Source organism: Theobroma umbraticum, unplaced genomic scaffold (genome assembly GCF_002168275.2).
Source record: "Theobroma umbraticum cultivar Fairchild unplaced genomic scaffold, ASM216827v3 scaffold_130.0, whole genome shotgun sequence".
In the NCBI taxonomy this organism is placed as follows: domain Eukaryota; kingdom Viridiplantae; phylum Streptophyta; class Magnoliopsida; order Malvales; family Malvaceae; genus Theobroma; species Theobroma umbraticum.
Window position 1 is genome coordinate 262983 of NW_018397264.1, and position 12332 is coordinate 275314.

Here is a 12332-nt window from a genome sequence, read left to right on the forward strand (position 1 = left end):
TATATACTGATTTAATTATTTAATTTAATTCATTAATTTTCTTATATAAAGTATAATATTTTTATAATGATAATTTCTACATAACTTATAACTTCAAAAAGAAGCAAAAATAAAATGTAAAACCAATTACAATATTAATCTCTATAAATACAGTATAAAACATTTTGTTATTTAAAAAAATAACGTAAAAATTTGTCCAATTATAACAAAATAATTAATTAAAATGGGACACTCACGTTGTGACCAGAGAGACGAGAGGCTAGGACGTGTAAAGCCGGCCTAACTAAAGTCAAGAAGAAGTATAAAAAACTAACTACCAAGACAAGATGGGTAGGACGTGTAAACGAACGCATGATAAAGTCAAGAAAAGTAAATTTAAATTATTAATTATTTTTTTAAAAATATACCTAAATAAATATGCACCAATTTGTCAAATTTCTTTATAATTTATAAATTAAATACAGACAAAACAAGTGATTAAATATGCACTAGGCTTACTCTAGCAAAAAGGAATATCATGAAAGATAACTACAGCATGTTTGGTTGGGAAATGACTAAGTCATTCTTTTTCTATTCCGAATGAATATTTATTCCTTTGTATGATTGCCAAGTTATCCAAGGAACATTTCCTTGTAATCTTTATTCCAAAAATCACTCAAAATAAAAAATTAACTAATCCCAACCCTCAATGATATTTAGTATTCAATGGGTGGGAGAATAACTTTTAAAATTAATAAGACAAAAATGTTCTTTATAAATAAAAATGGAAAAAAAGAATTTATAATAAAGAGTTTAAATTTTTAATTATATATTATAAAAATTAATTAAAATTATTAATTATAATAATATTAAAATTTATAAATAAAGTATTAATATTTTAAAATTTAATGATTAAATTATAAAGAAAATATTAATATTTAAATTATCAATTATTAATATTTTAAATAAATTATAAATATTTTAAAAACAAAATAAATATAGATTATCATATATTATAATTAAAAAGTTTAAGTTTTTTATTATATATTATAAAAAATTAATTAAAATTATGAATATTTTAATCACAATAATTTTTAAATTATAAATAAAATATTAATATTTTAAAATGATAATTGTTACAGTATAAATAAAATATAAATATTTAAATATGTTAATATTTAAAATATCAATTATTAATATTTTAATAAATTATAAATTATTAATATTTAAATAAAATAAAATAAATAATCATATATTATAATAAAAATATTTTTATCTTTTTATTCTTTTTTTATTATTTTAAAATTACTTTTTATCAATCAAAAATTACAATAAATCATAAAAATAATTTCTATTTTATTTTATTTCATCAACCAAATTACATAATAATATTTTTATTCTATTCTTACAAAGTCCTATTCTATTCAAAATCCTTAGTACTCAAAACACTAGCATATTTACATTCCTATAGTTTCACAAGAGTCTTTAAATTGATCTCTTCTCATCCGTCGGCACCAAAAGAGTTGGCGTGAATGAACAGGTGATACTCGATAGTATGTGTTCTTGCAGCCTGTGCTGTCAGCGGGCTGTGATGGAAGGAATAACACCACTGACAAGATCACTTCCTGACACATTCGATGAGGAGACATATGGGTCCCTGGTACTATAGGATGAGGATGATGACAATGACTTGCCAGAATAGGAAATTAATTCGGAAGAAACGGAATCAGTTTCAGGCATCATCTTGAGTATGTATTCTAGCTGCCTGACCACATCCAACATCGATGGTCGCTTCTCTGGCTTGTCATAGCAACAACTGAGGGCTAGACCTACAAATCTCTCAATGCATTCAGAAGGATAAGAACCCATTCTACCGTCTATTAGAGAGAACATCACGCCTGACTGATGAGCCATATTCACCTGAAGTTAGAATCAGATTAAATAAGATGCTTTAAGGAAATACACGAGACGAATGATAAGATTGACAAAAATTGTAAAATGTGCAGGACAAATGTTGTTGCAGCTTTCAAACAAGATTCAGTTAGGAATATAGAGAGGACTAGGTAGGAGAGTACCTCACGGACGATGTTTTTGCCATGTGATATTGGTTGCATACCCGTCAACAGCTCCATGAAAACAACTCCAAGGCTATAAACATCACTTTTGTCAGTCAACTTATGGGTCAGAAAGTATTCTGGATCCAGGTAACCCTGCGGACAACGAGAGCAATAAATAGTAAAAATTCAGCAATGCAATATGGCGACTAAGATGTAGAAGTTCATGTCTAAAAGAAGGGGACCCGATCTGCACATGGAAGTCTATGCTTAACCAATAGTGCAACTGAAATGCTCTAATCTCTCAGGAAGAAAAAGAATAAACTTCACTTCTGAGTTTAATGTACCATATATCATATAATTTTCTGTGACCTGATTAATCTGACAATTTTTCCAAGAGTTTCATCCTACAATGAGTCAAATATAATGTATAATCGGATGGCTTTTAACCATATATCACTGACAACTGCCACTGAAGTCTAAGATAATCTTTCCTATAATATCTTTGATGAGTCCTGCTAAACAGAGACAAACTCACCGGTGTTCCCTTCACAATTGTGGACACGTGATCCGGTACAGTCCCCTCATCTTCCAGGACTGGAGCTAACCGTGAGAGACCAAAATCAGCAACTTTTGCATTAAGCTTGGAGTCAAGAAGAATATTGCTGGCTTTGATATCTCGGTGGAATACAGGAGGATGTGCTTCAGTATGGAGGTAAAGAATTCCCTTGGCTGAACCCAATGCAACACGTAATCTCATTCCAAAATTTAGGGTTTCTTTAACTTTAGCTGCATATCAAGGTTTACATCAATTTTATGAGCTAAGAAGAAATTTTGAAAACATATCAGCCTCAGCATATTCGGGAACCAAAAGATTCAAAAGAAAATTGATTCATACCGCTTGGGTATTTGGCCTAAAATCTCCAGCTCAAAGAGCTAGGTTTGAATTTCCCCTCTTCAAAAATAGCACATGACAAACTATTTGGTTTTCCCAAATAAACAAACACTTCAAAAATCTAGTCCAATTCTAAAATGAACTAAGTGCAATATTTGTATGCTAACACCAAAGGTTTCAATAATTTGTTAACACTTCATACATAAAGCAGAAGTATACAAAGAAAGGAGCACAATATGAAAATTGAAAAGCACTAAAACCTGAAAACTTCATACCAGAAAGCCAGTCCCTCAAGGTGCCATTGGGCATGAACTCATATACCAACATCTGCAAATCCACCAATAACCCAAAGATATGAAGTACATCTCTAATTAAGTCACACCTTATATACCTAAAAACTGATGAATACCCTGCTTAGACTTTTCAAAACCACTGCATAAGGACACAAACAAATGTGCATGCACACCCCCTGACCCACACACACAATTGACATAATACAGGTACTTATTGGTCAGGACCACAGGAGTATACCTGTTCCCCTTCTTCATCACAGAATCCAACCAATGAAACTAGGTTACGGTGATGCAACCTTGACAAAAGCTTTATCTCTGTCAAAAATTCATTTTGTCCCTGCAAAGATCCCTCTTCTGCACGTTTTATGGCAACAACCGTTTTATCGGATAAAGTTCCTTTGTACACTTTTCCATAACCTCCTTGTCCAACTTGAGTTGAACTGTTAAAGTTGTCAGTAGCAAGAGCCATTTCTTTAAATGTAAATTCTTTCACCCCATCAATTTTCAGAGAAACCCTTGACGCTGCAAAGTGAAATAAGAAATTTAGACTCATTTTCAGGTGATACTTAGAGACTATATTATGGGGACAAAGAAAGACTTAAATAATTATATTAAGGGGCTTACAAAAACGTTTTCTTGACATTGCAAGCTGGTGTCTAGCATGCCTTCTTGTTATTAGAATTGTTACTACAGCAGACAGTGCAACTGCACAGGCAACACCCCCGACTACAATGGCTACCAAAATGCCCTTGCTAATACCCTTACTTTCATTCTCCAAGTTCACTACAGCAATAACAATCAAATAAGGCATCGTTAATAATAATGATAATAATAATAATAAAAAGATGAAACTGTCATAGAACTACTATACACAAAATTAATCTATCAAATAGCTCACCATTTGATTCTTAGAATAAAATGATATACATCCACCACATTTCCTAGTTACATTCTAGCTCATGGTACCCAAGGACAGACTTGCTTTTCTCAAATGTGAACCATTTAACATGCCAAAGCAGCTTGATTTTGCTCATATTGCTTATCTCATTTTGTACAAATAGATATTCTAACAATTTTATACCAATTTGATTTCCATATATCTAGCTGAGCACTCTCAACATAGTTAAAAGTGAAATTCGAGTTCAGTCCTAAAAGGTTCAAGCATAAGAATATACAGTTTTTGGTGGTATTTATTTATTTCAGGCTAGTAATAAAAACCAGCTTCTCAATTACTACTTCCACCCTGTCATCTATGCATAGGAAAGCATTTTATTCCATTAACTACTACAAGAATGCAAGATGAAATACATACCATCTGCATAAGGTCCTAGTAGAGTGAAGTTGAGCAACTCATATGGTCCAAATAAGTCGCTACCACGAAAGGTCCATGATGTATAAATGCCTCTGATTCGCTGAACTTCACTATCATCAAAAGCACTTGAGTTTTTATTATTGATACTAGGAAAAAGCTTCAAGTACATCCTTAGACGTGGTCCTTTTTCCCAAGAGTATGAATCAATTGACATTTGATATAGGCTTAAGTTCAAAAAACTAGTCACGTACGCCTCAAATGACTGGATATATGGAGGAAAATAAGAAAAACTAGGGCTCTTCAGACGATATCCAATTCTGAGTGGTGCTGCACAGAAACATGGCACAGGAGATGCTGGGACATATTCATAGAAATCGTCTGTAGGGCATGCTTGAATTGGGCATTGCGCTGGAGAGTTGTTTAAGTATGTACGCATCTCATCCTCTCCCGATTCAGATCCACAGAACAGGCTTATATTCAATAAGTTTGCATTATTGCAGACAGGATTGCCTCCAAGCCTAAAGAAAAACTGCTGAAACTGTAAGGATTTGAGAAATGAAATTCAAGACAATGCATGACAAAGGATGACCTTTTTTATTAATGCGCCAATTATTTTCATTACAACCGAAGGTGAGAAAAGAAAGAAGAGAAGGGAAATAATTTAAACGTGTAAGTGGGAAAAGAGAAAATGTGCTACGAGCCTAAGATGTAACCCATTAAACAAGACAATGCATGGAAAAAATATTTAAGAAACAACATATCCTGACATTTTCAATTATGAGTCATTTCTTGTGTAGGTTGTCTTAAAATCTTAACAACTTTCTAAAGCATGCATAAATGATGCAGGATAAAGAGAAGCTGACAGAAGAATTAAATTATCTCAGATTTGATTTAATCACTTTGATGTATTGTTATGAGTTTTATTGTAATTTCTAATATGTGGAGTACTATAGGTTTAGCTTATAAGTAGATATGTTGTTTAAGTTTTTGTTGGTTTGGATTATGAATTTGAGATTTTGGAATATTGACTATTAAGCTTTTCCATTCTCCTGTTTCTTTTATCCCCTAATTTCCTTTGTCTCTCCCATTTGCCCTCTAATTTTCCTTCCTATCTCTATCCTACGTCAATAAGTTTAAACATCTATTATTTTTAATCACCCTTATATTACCTTGAAAATTTGGTTATGAAGGAAATAAATTAATTGTGCTACATGTAATCTCATATGAAAATCTCATAGCTGCACATGGTCTTGCTCATACAGCTTTTGATTTTCTTTAAGTTCATAATCTACAAATTGGGCAAGTTGATAATGAGATCTATTGACTGTTGCAAACGGCCACTTCTATTACCATTATCATTAAAGATTTAATGTAAAAGGAAATGAGTTTTTTTTTATTAGTATTTTGTTATTTTACTATAATACATAGGAGGCTGCCACATTGGTAGACTCTCTACTTCTCATCTTCAATGTATTCTCTCTTTCTCTCTGAATTAAGATGGTATCAAAGAAAACCCAATCCCCACCTATTGAATCTCATGTAGAACACTTGTCCTACCTTTGTGTGAAATACATGCCATGTGATAGTTTGTTGTCTCTACATGCAAGGGGAATATTAATGGCGATAAATCCCACATTAATTAAGTTTTAGAATATCTTGACTTGAGTCCTTCAACATAAGAGAGCCCTCTTTGCTAATTGCCAACTGGTTTTAGGTTGCATTGCTGATCATATATTTCATATGACATTCGAGCATATAGGAACTCCTATGAATCAGATCTTACATACTAATATGCTTCATAATAGAATTTGACATGGTATCAAACTTTTATTTTGCGGTAACTGTGGTTAGCCAAATTTTGGAATCTTGAAAACTGTCATGGGGACGCTATTATATGTATCTAAAGATATCTCAAAAGTGCTCCAAGACATGGCCTAATTTAGAGAAACCATGATCATCTTCAAGTTAAGGGTTATTCTGATGCAGATAGGGTGGATCCCCATTTGAGATCTACCACTTACATATTTTTGTTTGTTGGAAGAAATTTAGAGTCTAGGAAGAGTTAGAAACAACTAGCAAAGTGTTGATATTGAACCATAGCAAACACCACTTGTGAGTTGGTTTGGTAGAGACACATACAGGAAGAGCTCAATTTTAAGCAATCAAGTCCTATAACTCTCATGTGATAATCAAGCAGCCATTCATTAATTATTTATATGGAAATTTTAGTAAAACATTTGGAAAATCAAATGCATAAAAGAAGTAGTGTGAAAAGAAAGATTTATGTAAGTATATAATAAATAATTTTGAAAAGTACTCAAAGATTAATGAAAATGTTAATAAGAAAAAGGAAGAAAACTCTGTGGGCTAAGAAAGAATTATAGAAAAGACAGCATGGCCATTAACCCTCCCCCTCTCCGTCCATGAACCCAAGGGCATAATAACAGTAAAACTGTTAATTTTTAGGTATAGTTTACTCATATTTTCACTTTACTAGCAAAACATATTTTGATAGATATACCAACTAAAAACAAATTAAACAATTAGTTGACCGAGGCTAATGCATGATTCCAGAGAAATAAGAAGTTTACCTCAAGGTAACATTCACCGGAGGATTTAGATCTCCTTGAATGATTGAGAATGAATTGTTTCTAAGATCCCTGAATTTTGAATGTGCAAAGAAAGGAAAAATATTATCGATATATTCTGTTTCATAACTACATTGCTTTGCAATGTGCATGCATGAATACAAAGCTCGTCAAAGAAGTGTAACGGTTATGGTTAATGCGAGTTCTCTAGTTTCAAGATCTTACAGCTTAAGTTTAGCACTTGTACCGAAGGACATATTCTGCCAAATGTTGGTAGGGACAGGACCTGTCAGAAGATTGTTCTTGACTGATCTGCAATAAACCATCATTTAGATTCTAGACTCTGCAAATATATTTGCCCATTAAAGTCACAAGAGCATCATCTATAGATATTAAAAAAGCATCATTCCATGATAGGAAATATATAGCAGTTTTCATATGTATATAGATTCTTACAGGGTCTGAAGTGAAGGAAGGTCCGAGAAACTTCCAGGGATAGATCCGTTTAGTTGGTTATCTGAAAGATCACTGCAATTAACAAGAAGCAATTTTAGGAATTTGTCTTCATTGCATTTTGATATAATAATCAAAAGGACAAATTTCAAAAGATTAACTTATCATTCGGTTTAAATATGAGGCAATTGGGATATCCAGATTGAAGCAATTGAAGATTGACAAGAGATGCTTTATTTTTTTTTTGAAATAGAACAGTTGATAAGTTTAAATTAGCAATTTACTTACATGGTTGTCATATTCTCTGAAAGCTTATTTGATGGTATGGGTCCAGTAAGATGATTCTGGCTCAGATCCCTGGAACATAAGTGCAGAAACAAGAATAAGACTTCTGAAAGTCTTATTGCAAAAAATAAATGCAGCCCATGAAGGTAAATATTAAAGACTTCACAATAAATTAAACAGAAACCAGACATACAGATAGCTAAGGCTTGATATCCTGCTAAGATCAGGAACTGCTCCCTGCAAGCTGCAATTTCTAAGACTTCTGAAAGTTGCCACAAGAAATAAAATAGCATCAGCAGTCTTGAGCAGATAGGTGCAAAATATTGCTTGTACAATTTTTTCAATTGTATTAAATACAAAAGCAAGACAGAATTAATCAGGAGAGTGAAAAGTAGGTTATTTCAACATTAGACTTTGATGTATTTCTATCTTAGGAGCAATTCCATGGTCTTTATGATTTTTCATTTTAAATCCTAATGACACAAAATCACTACGTTTGTAAGCATAAGCATTGCTACTACTACACTAAATAAACGGTAAGACTAAATGGTGTACTAACACTCACAATTTTGCCAATCTGGAAAAGTTCCCATATGAAGCTGGAATATCAGAGCCATTGAAGTTGTTGTTATCAAGCTGACTGCAGTGATGAAGAGAACAATTAATGTCAAGAGAATTGACAGCAATCTAAGACAAATGACACATGCATGCTTATCAAATTATGCTATTTAAAACTTTAGCAAATGGCCAGCACTTTGTATGATAAGAAAAAGGAATTACATCAATAAAGAAGCAAGTTAAACCTGGAAGATAATGATCAATAACTAAATCACATAATGGGGAAGATGATTGAAGGGAAGAAACATACAGTATGCGTAGATCTGGTATGTTCGAGAATTCTGGTGGAAGATATCCAGATAAGTTATTATTATCCAAAAGCCTGCGGAGAATCAAAATTCATATCACCAATCACTCACCACAAAATTAAAATAAAAAATATAGATAACCATGCAAAAAATTCAGAAAAAGAAAACCACATATGTAGGAGAGCACATTTTATATGAACTTACAAGTGAAGCAAAGTGGATAACTGAGATAGCTCAGGGGGAATTTGACCACTAAGTGAGTTGTTGTTGAAGTGGCTGCACATTACCAACAAGCAGATAAAATACAGAGAAAAGTCTTAACCTCCTTGTTATGTTAAAATAGCATTTAGGTTGTAGATTCACATACAGATGTCGCACACTGCTCAAGTTGGCCAATGCTTCTGGTACTTCGCCAGAAATGTTATTCAGGTCTATTTGAAGTCTATTCAGATTTGAGAGGTAGCCAAGTTCCTCTGGCAAAGAACCCGACAAATTGTTTCCGTTCAAGAGTCTGCATACATAAATGCCATGCAGAAAGTTAAAACCAACAAATCACTGTCAAAGAGCCATTCATGTAGATATTAGAACAACCTTGAATAAATTTCGCACCACAAATTTAGTCACGGGCTTATATTGAGACAATAATAGAATCATGAGAAAATTCCATTTTCTGTCAAGTATCCCTTCTGATCCATCTTAAAAAAGATATTTGTGATTAACTAAAGTTCCTTTGTTGAAGAAGAAGGAATAAGAAAAATCCAACTTACAGGAGTCTTAAGGTAGAGATATGTCCTATCTCCTTAGGTATACTGCCAGTCAATTCATTCCACATGAAATCTCTTCCACAAATAAAGGAAAATTGGTGTTAGCCTCAGTGGAAATTGATCAGGAATGGTTAAGATATATTATATTTCTCAACTCACAGAATTCTGAGATGAGAGAGTTGGCCAAGCTCAGGTGCTAAAGTTCCAGAAAGATTCATATTTAGTAGCTGACTGCATCAATTTACATACGGCAGTTAGCAACAACAACTATACATGTCCAAACTTTTTTGATAACCAATAAAATGAATAACGCCAAAAAGAACAGTAACCCTATTACAAGTAGATGTGGAGAATGAAAAGATTGGTAAGAGAAAGCGTACAGCTCCTGAACATGGAAGTATCCATCACTCCCAAGATTATCAGAACATAAAACTCCAGTCCAGTTAAATGTGCAAGGATCCCCATTTTTCCAATTTCTGAGATTCTTCATGGGATCAACTAATTTCTCCTTCACTGCCATCAAAGCACTAACTGCAATTGGAAATGAAACATATGCTTACTTGAACATAAAAGCGAATTTAGCAATGTAATAGTAGTAACTAATAAATTCCCGCTGCGGCTTCAAAATTAACATTATATTAGTCAAAAGCAAAAACATGTATTTCACACCAAAACATGCTTAGATGGGAAGGTAAGCAATACAAATTAGCCTTACCCGATAGTATGATCCAAAATTCTATTATAGCAGAATCCGACAGAAAAGAAATAAACTCGACACCAACTTGTTACAAGTACTGTGATAGGATTGTTACTCTTGCTATTACTGTTATTTGGACAAATTGGTTATTTCATATATAATCAAGGTCAGCTATGATATTTGAGACCCTATATATACGCAAAAGTTATTTAAGCTGCACCCAGCATAAAAGTTGTTGAACTAGAAATTTCTATATGTCTGATTACAGCAACCATAAAGAAAAGACGTAACTTTTAAGATTATTGTTGGAGTTAAGATCGAAGATTTTTTTTTTCTTTTGCTTTTACTTTTGAAGAATATAACTAAAATTAAGAAGAAGCAAATGATGATTGGTGAGAAAATCATTTCTCACCTTCGGAAGGATCTGTAATCTGTGCAGCAGCAAGGAGCAGCAGCAGACAACAACACCACACCCACAGGCCCAGTATGCAGTCGCTCACTCTCATCATCATCTGCCAACTTCAACTAATCAAATTTTGCAAAAAACAAAAAAAAAAGAAAAAATTTCTCAAAAAATACTATGAAATTTTTATCTCTTACTACTTACTCCTAGTAGGTTGGGAAAGGTTGAAGGAAGGAAGCAGAGGCTGAGGAGAGTGAATGCGATGCAGATAGCGCTTAGTTTGAAGCGTAGCGGCTGCAGCCTTGCCTTTTGGGAAAAATCAATTTGAATATTGATGGAGATGGAGAAAGCTGTTGACTTTTCGCTCTCAAAAGCATTGTCGTTCATCCACATCTCCCCATCAACTGCCTCGGAGATGTGGACAGACCCCGTTTCGATATCTTTTTTGTTCTTTCCTCCACCTGCTCCCCCTCGACTTCGTAGGACTAACCAACCAACCATTATGGTTCATCGAGCGCGCGTGGGGAGAACCGCCGACGGGTTTGAGCCTGGAACATCGGTGTGAGATGCAATGGCGCGTGATATGATAGCTTCTGTCGCTTTTGTAGAGGATACAACGTGCCTTCTCGGACACTATGGGTGCAACGTGCTGGGAGTTCGTCAACGTTTTTGAATTTGCTTGGAGAATCGAATCAAATGGCATCGAAGCGTGTAATATTGTAGATTGCGATGCATTTGATAAATGGGAAATTGTACTTGTACGGTACGTCAAGATGAAGATTATATTTTTTTTGGCCCGCTTGTTGAGATTATTATTATCAAATGATTATTTAAAAAAAGAAAAGCAAGAAAGGAAAACGACAACCACCTTCGAAGGGCTAATTATGGTTCGTCTAAACTCTAGCGGATGTATCAAAGGATCTTTTATGGGGTTTGATTGGATAGTTACTATCAAGATTGATGGTATCAAATGATATTCTAATGATTTTCAGTTTGTAAAGGGTTCTTTTGACGGGAAGAGAGGACAAATGGTAATAACCACATCGGAATGTATCAGAGATGATAGAGAGAAAGGTTGAAGTAGTTATCGAAGTGTTAATTGTTTTGATGGTAGAGGATGAGAAATAAGAAGGAAGGTAAAGAAAACGGCAGAGCACGGTATCTGAATAGGATTGAATAAAAAGAATATTTAAAATAACTTTGAGAGAGTTTTAAAATTAATATTTGTTGATTTTTTTTATTTTTTAATTATTTTTTAAATTTTCATATTTATAATAATTGATAGAAAGAAAATAATTTTAAAAATATGTATTTAATTATAAAAAAACATATTTATTATAAAAAGAATATATTTATTTTCATTTTAAGAATAATATCTTATGAAAAAATATATATTAAAAGTCAACTTATTGAATGTTAAGAGAATGAACACTTAATTAGATAGAATTTATTGAATATTAAGAGAATAAACACGTAGTTGATAGTGAGAGTAAATTTTAAATGGTAGAATAGTGATATTTAATAATGTATTATATATACTTTTAAAAAAATAAAAATTTAATTTAATAAATTTTATTATTCGTTATGAGTTATTTTTAATTTTTTTTATGATATTATTGTTTTACATTATTCTCATATGGTAAGATAATATTTAAAAATAATAATAAATAATCAAAATTAAGTGTATATAAAGATGAACAATTTCAATATATACATAGTTATTTTATTTATAATATACATAGT

At 32.6% G+C, this 12332-nt stretch overlaps 1 protein-coding gene across 3 annotated transcripts; it reads right to left on the reverse strand.

The window, feature by feature from the left end:
• Positions 1-1318: 1318 nt before the first annotated feature.
• On the reverse strand, positions 1319-11345 carry LOC110421307 (Leucine-rich repeat protein kinase family protein). Of its 3 annotated transcripts, none has more exons than XM_021434875.2 (21): positions 10794-11345; positions 10599-10698; positions 9870-10020; positions 9649-9720; positions 9493-9564; positions 9093-9236; positions 8930-9001; positions 8728-8799; positions 8425-8499; positions 8053-8121; positions 7863-7931; positions 7578-7649; positions 7347-7433; positions 7125-7193; positions 4534-5051; positions 3846-4004; positions 3460-3743; positions 3189-3255; positions 2572-2822; positions 2055-2189; positions 1319-1899 (listed from the first exon to the last, which is right to left on the reverse strand). In XM_021434875.2, the coding sequence occupies exons 1-21, from the start codon at positions 11088-11090 to the stop codon at positions 1558-1560; spliced, it is 3177 nt and encodes a 1058-aa protein (XP_021290550.1). In that variant the 5' UTR covers positions 11091-11345; the 3' UTR covers positions 1319-1557. The 3 variants fall into 3 exon arrangements, with proteins under 3 accessions (XP_021290550.1, XP_021290551.1, XP_021290552.1); XM_021434876.2 differs by having other exon boundaries at positions 3204-3255; positions 10794-11342; XM_021434877.2 differs by lacking the exons at positions 10599-10698; positions 10794-11345 and adding an exon at positions 10205-10351.
• Positions 11346-12332: the final 987 nt, after the last annotated feature.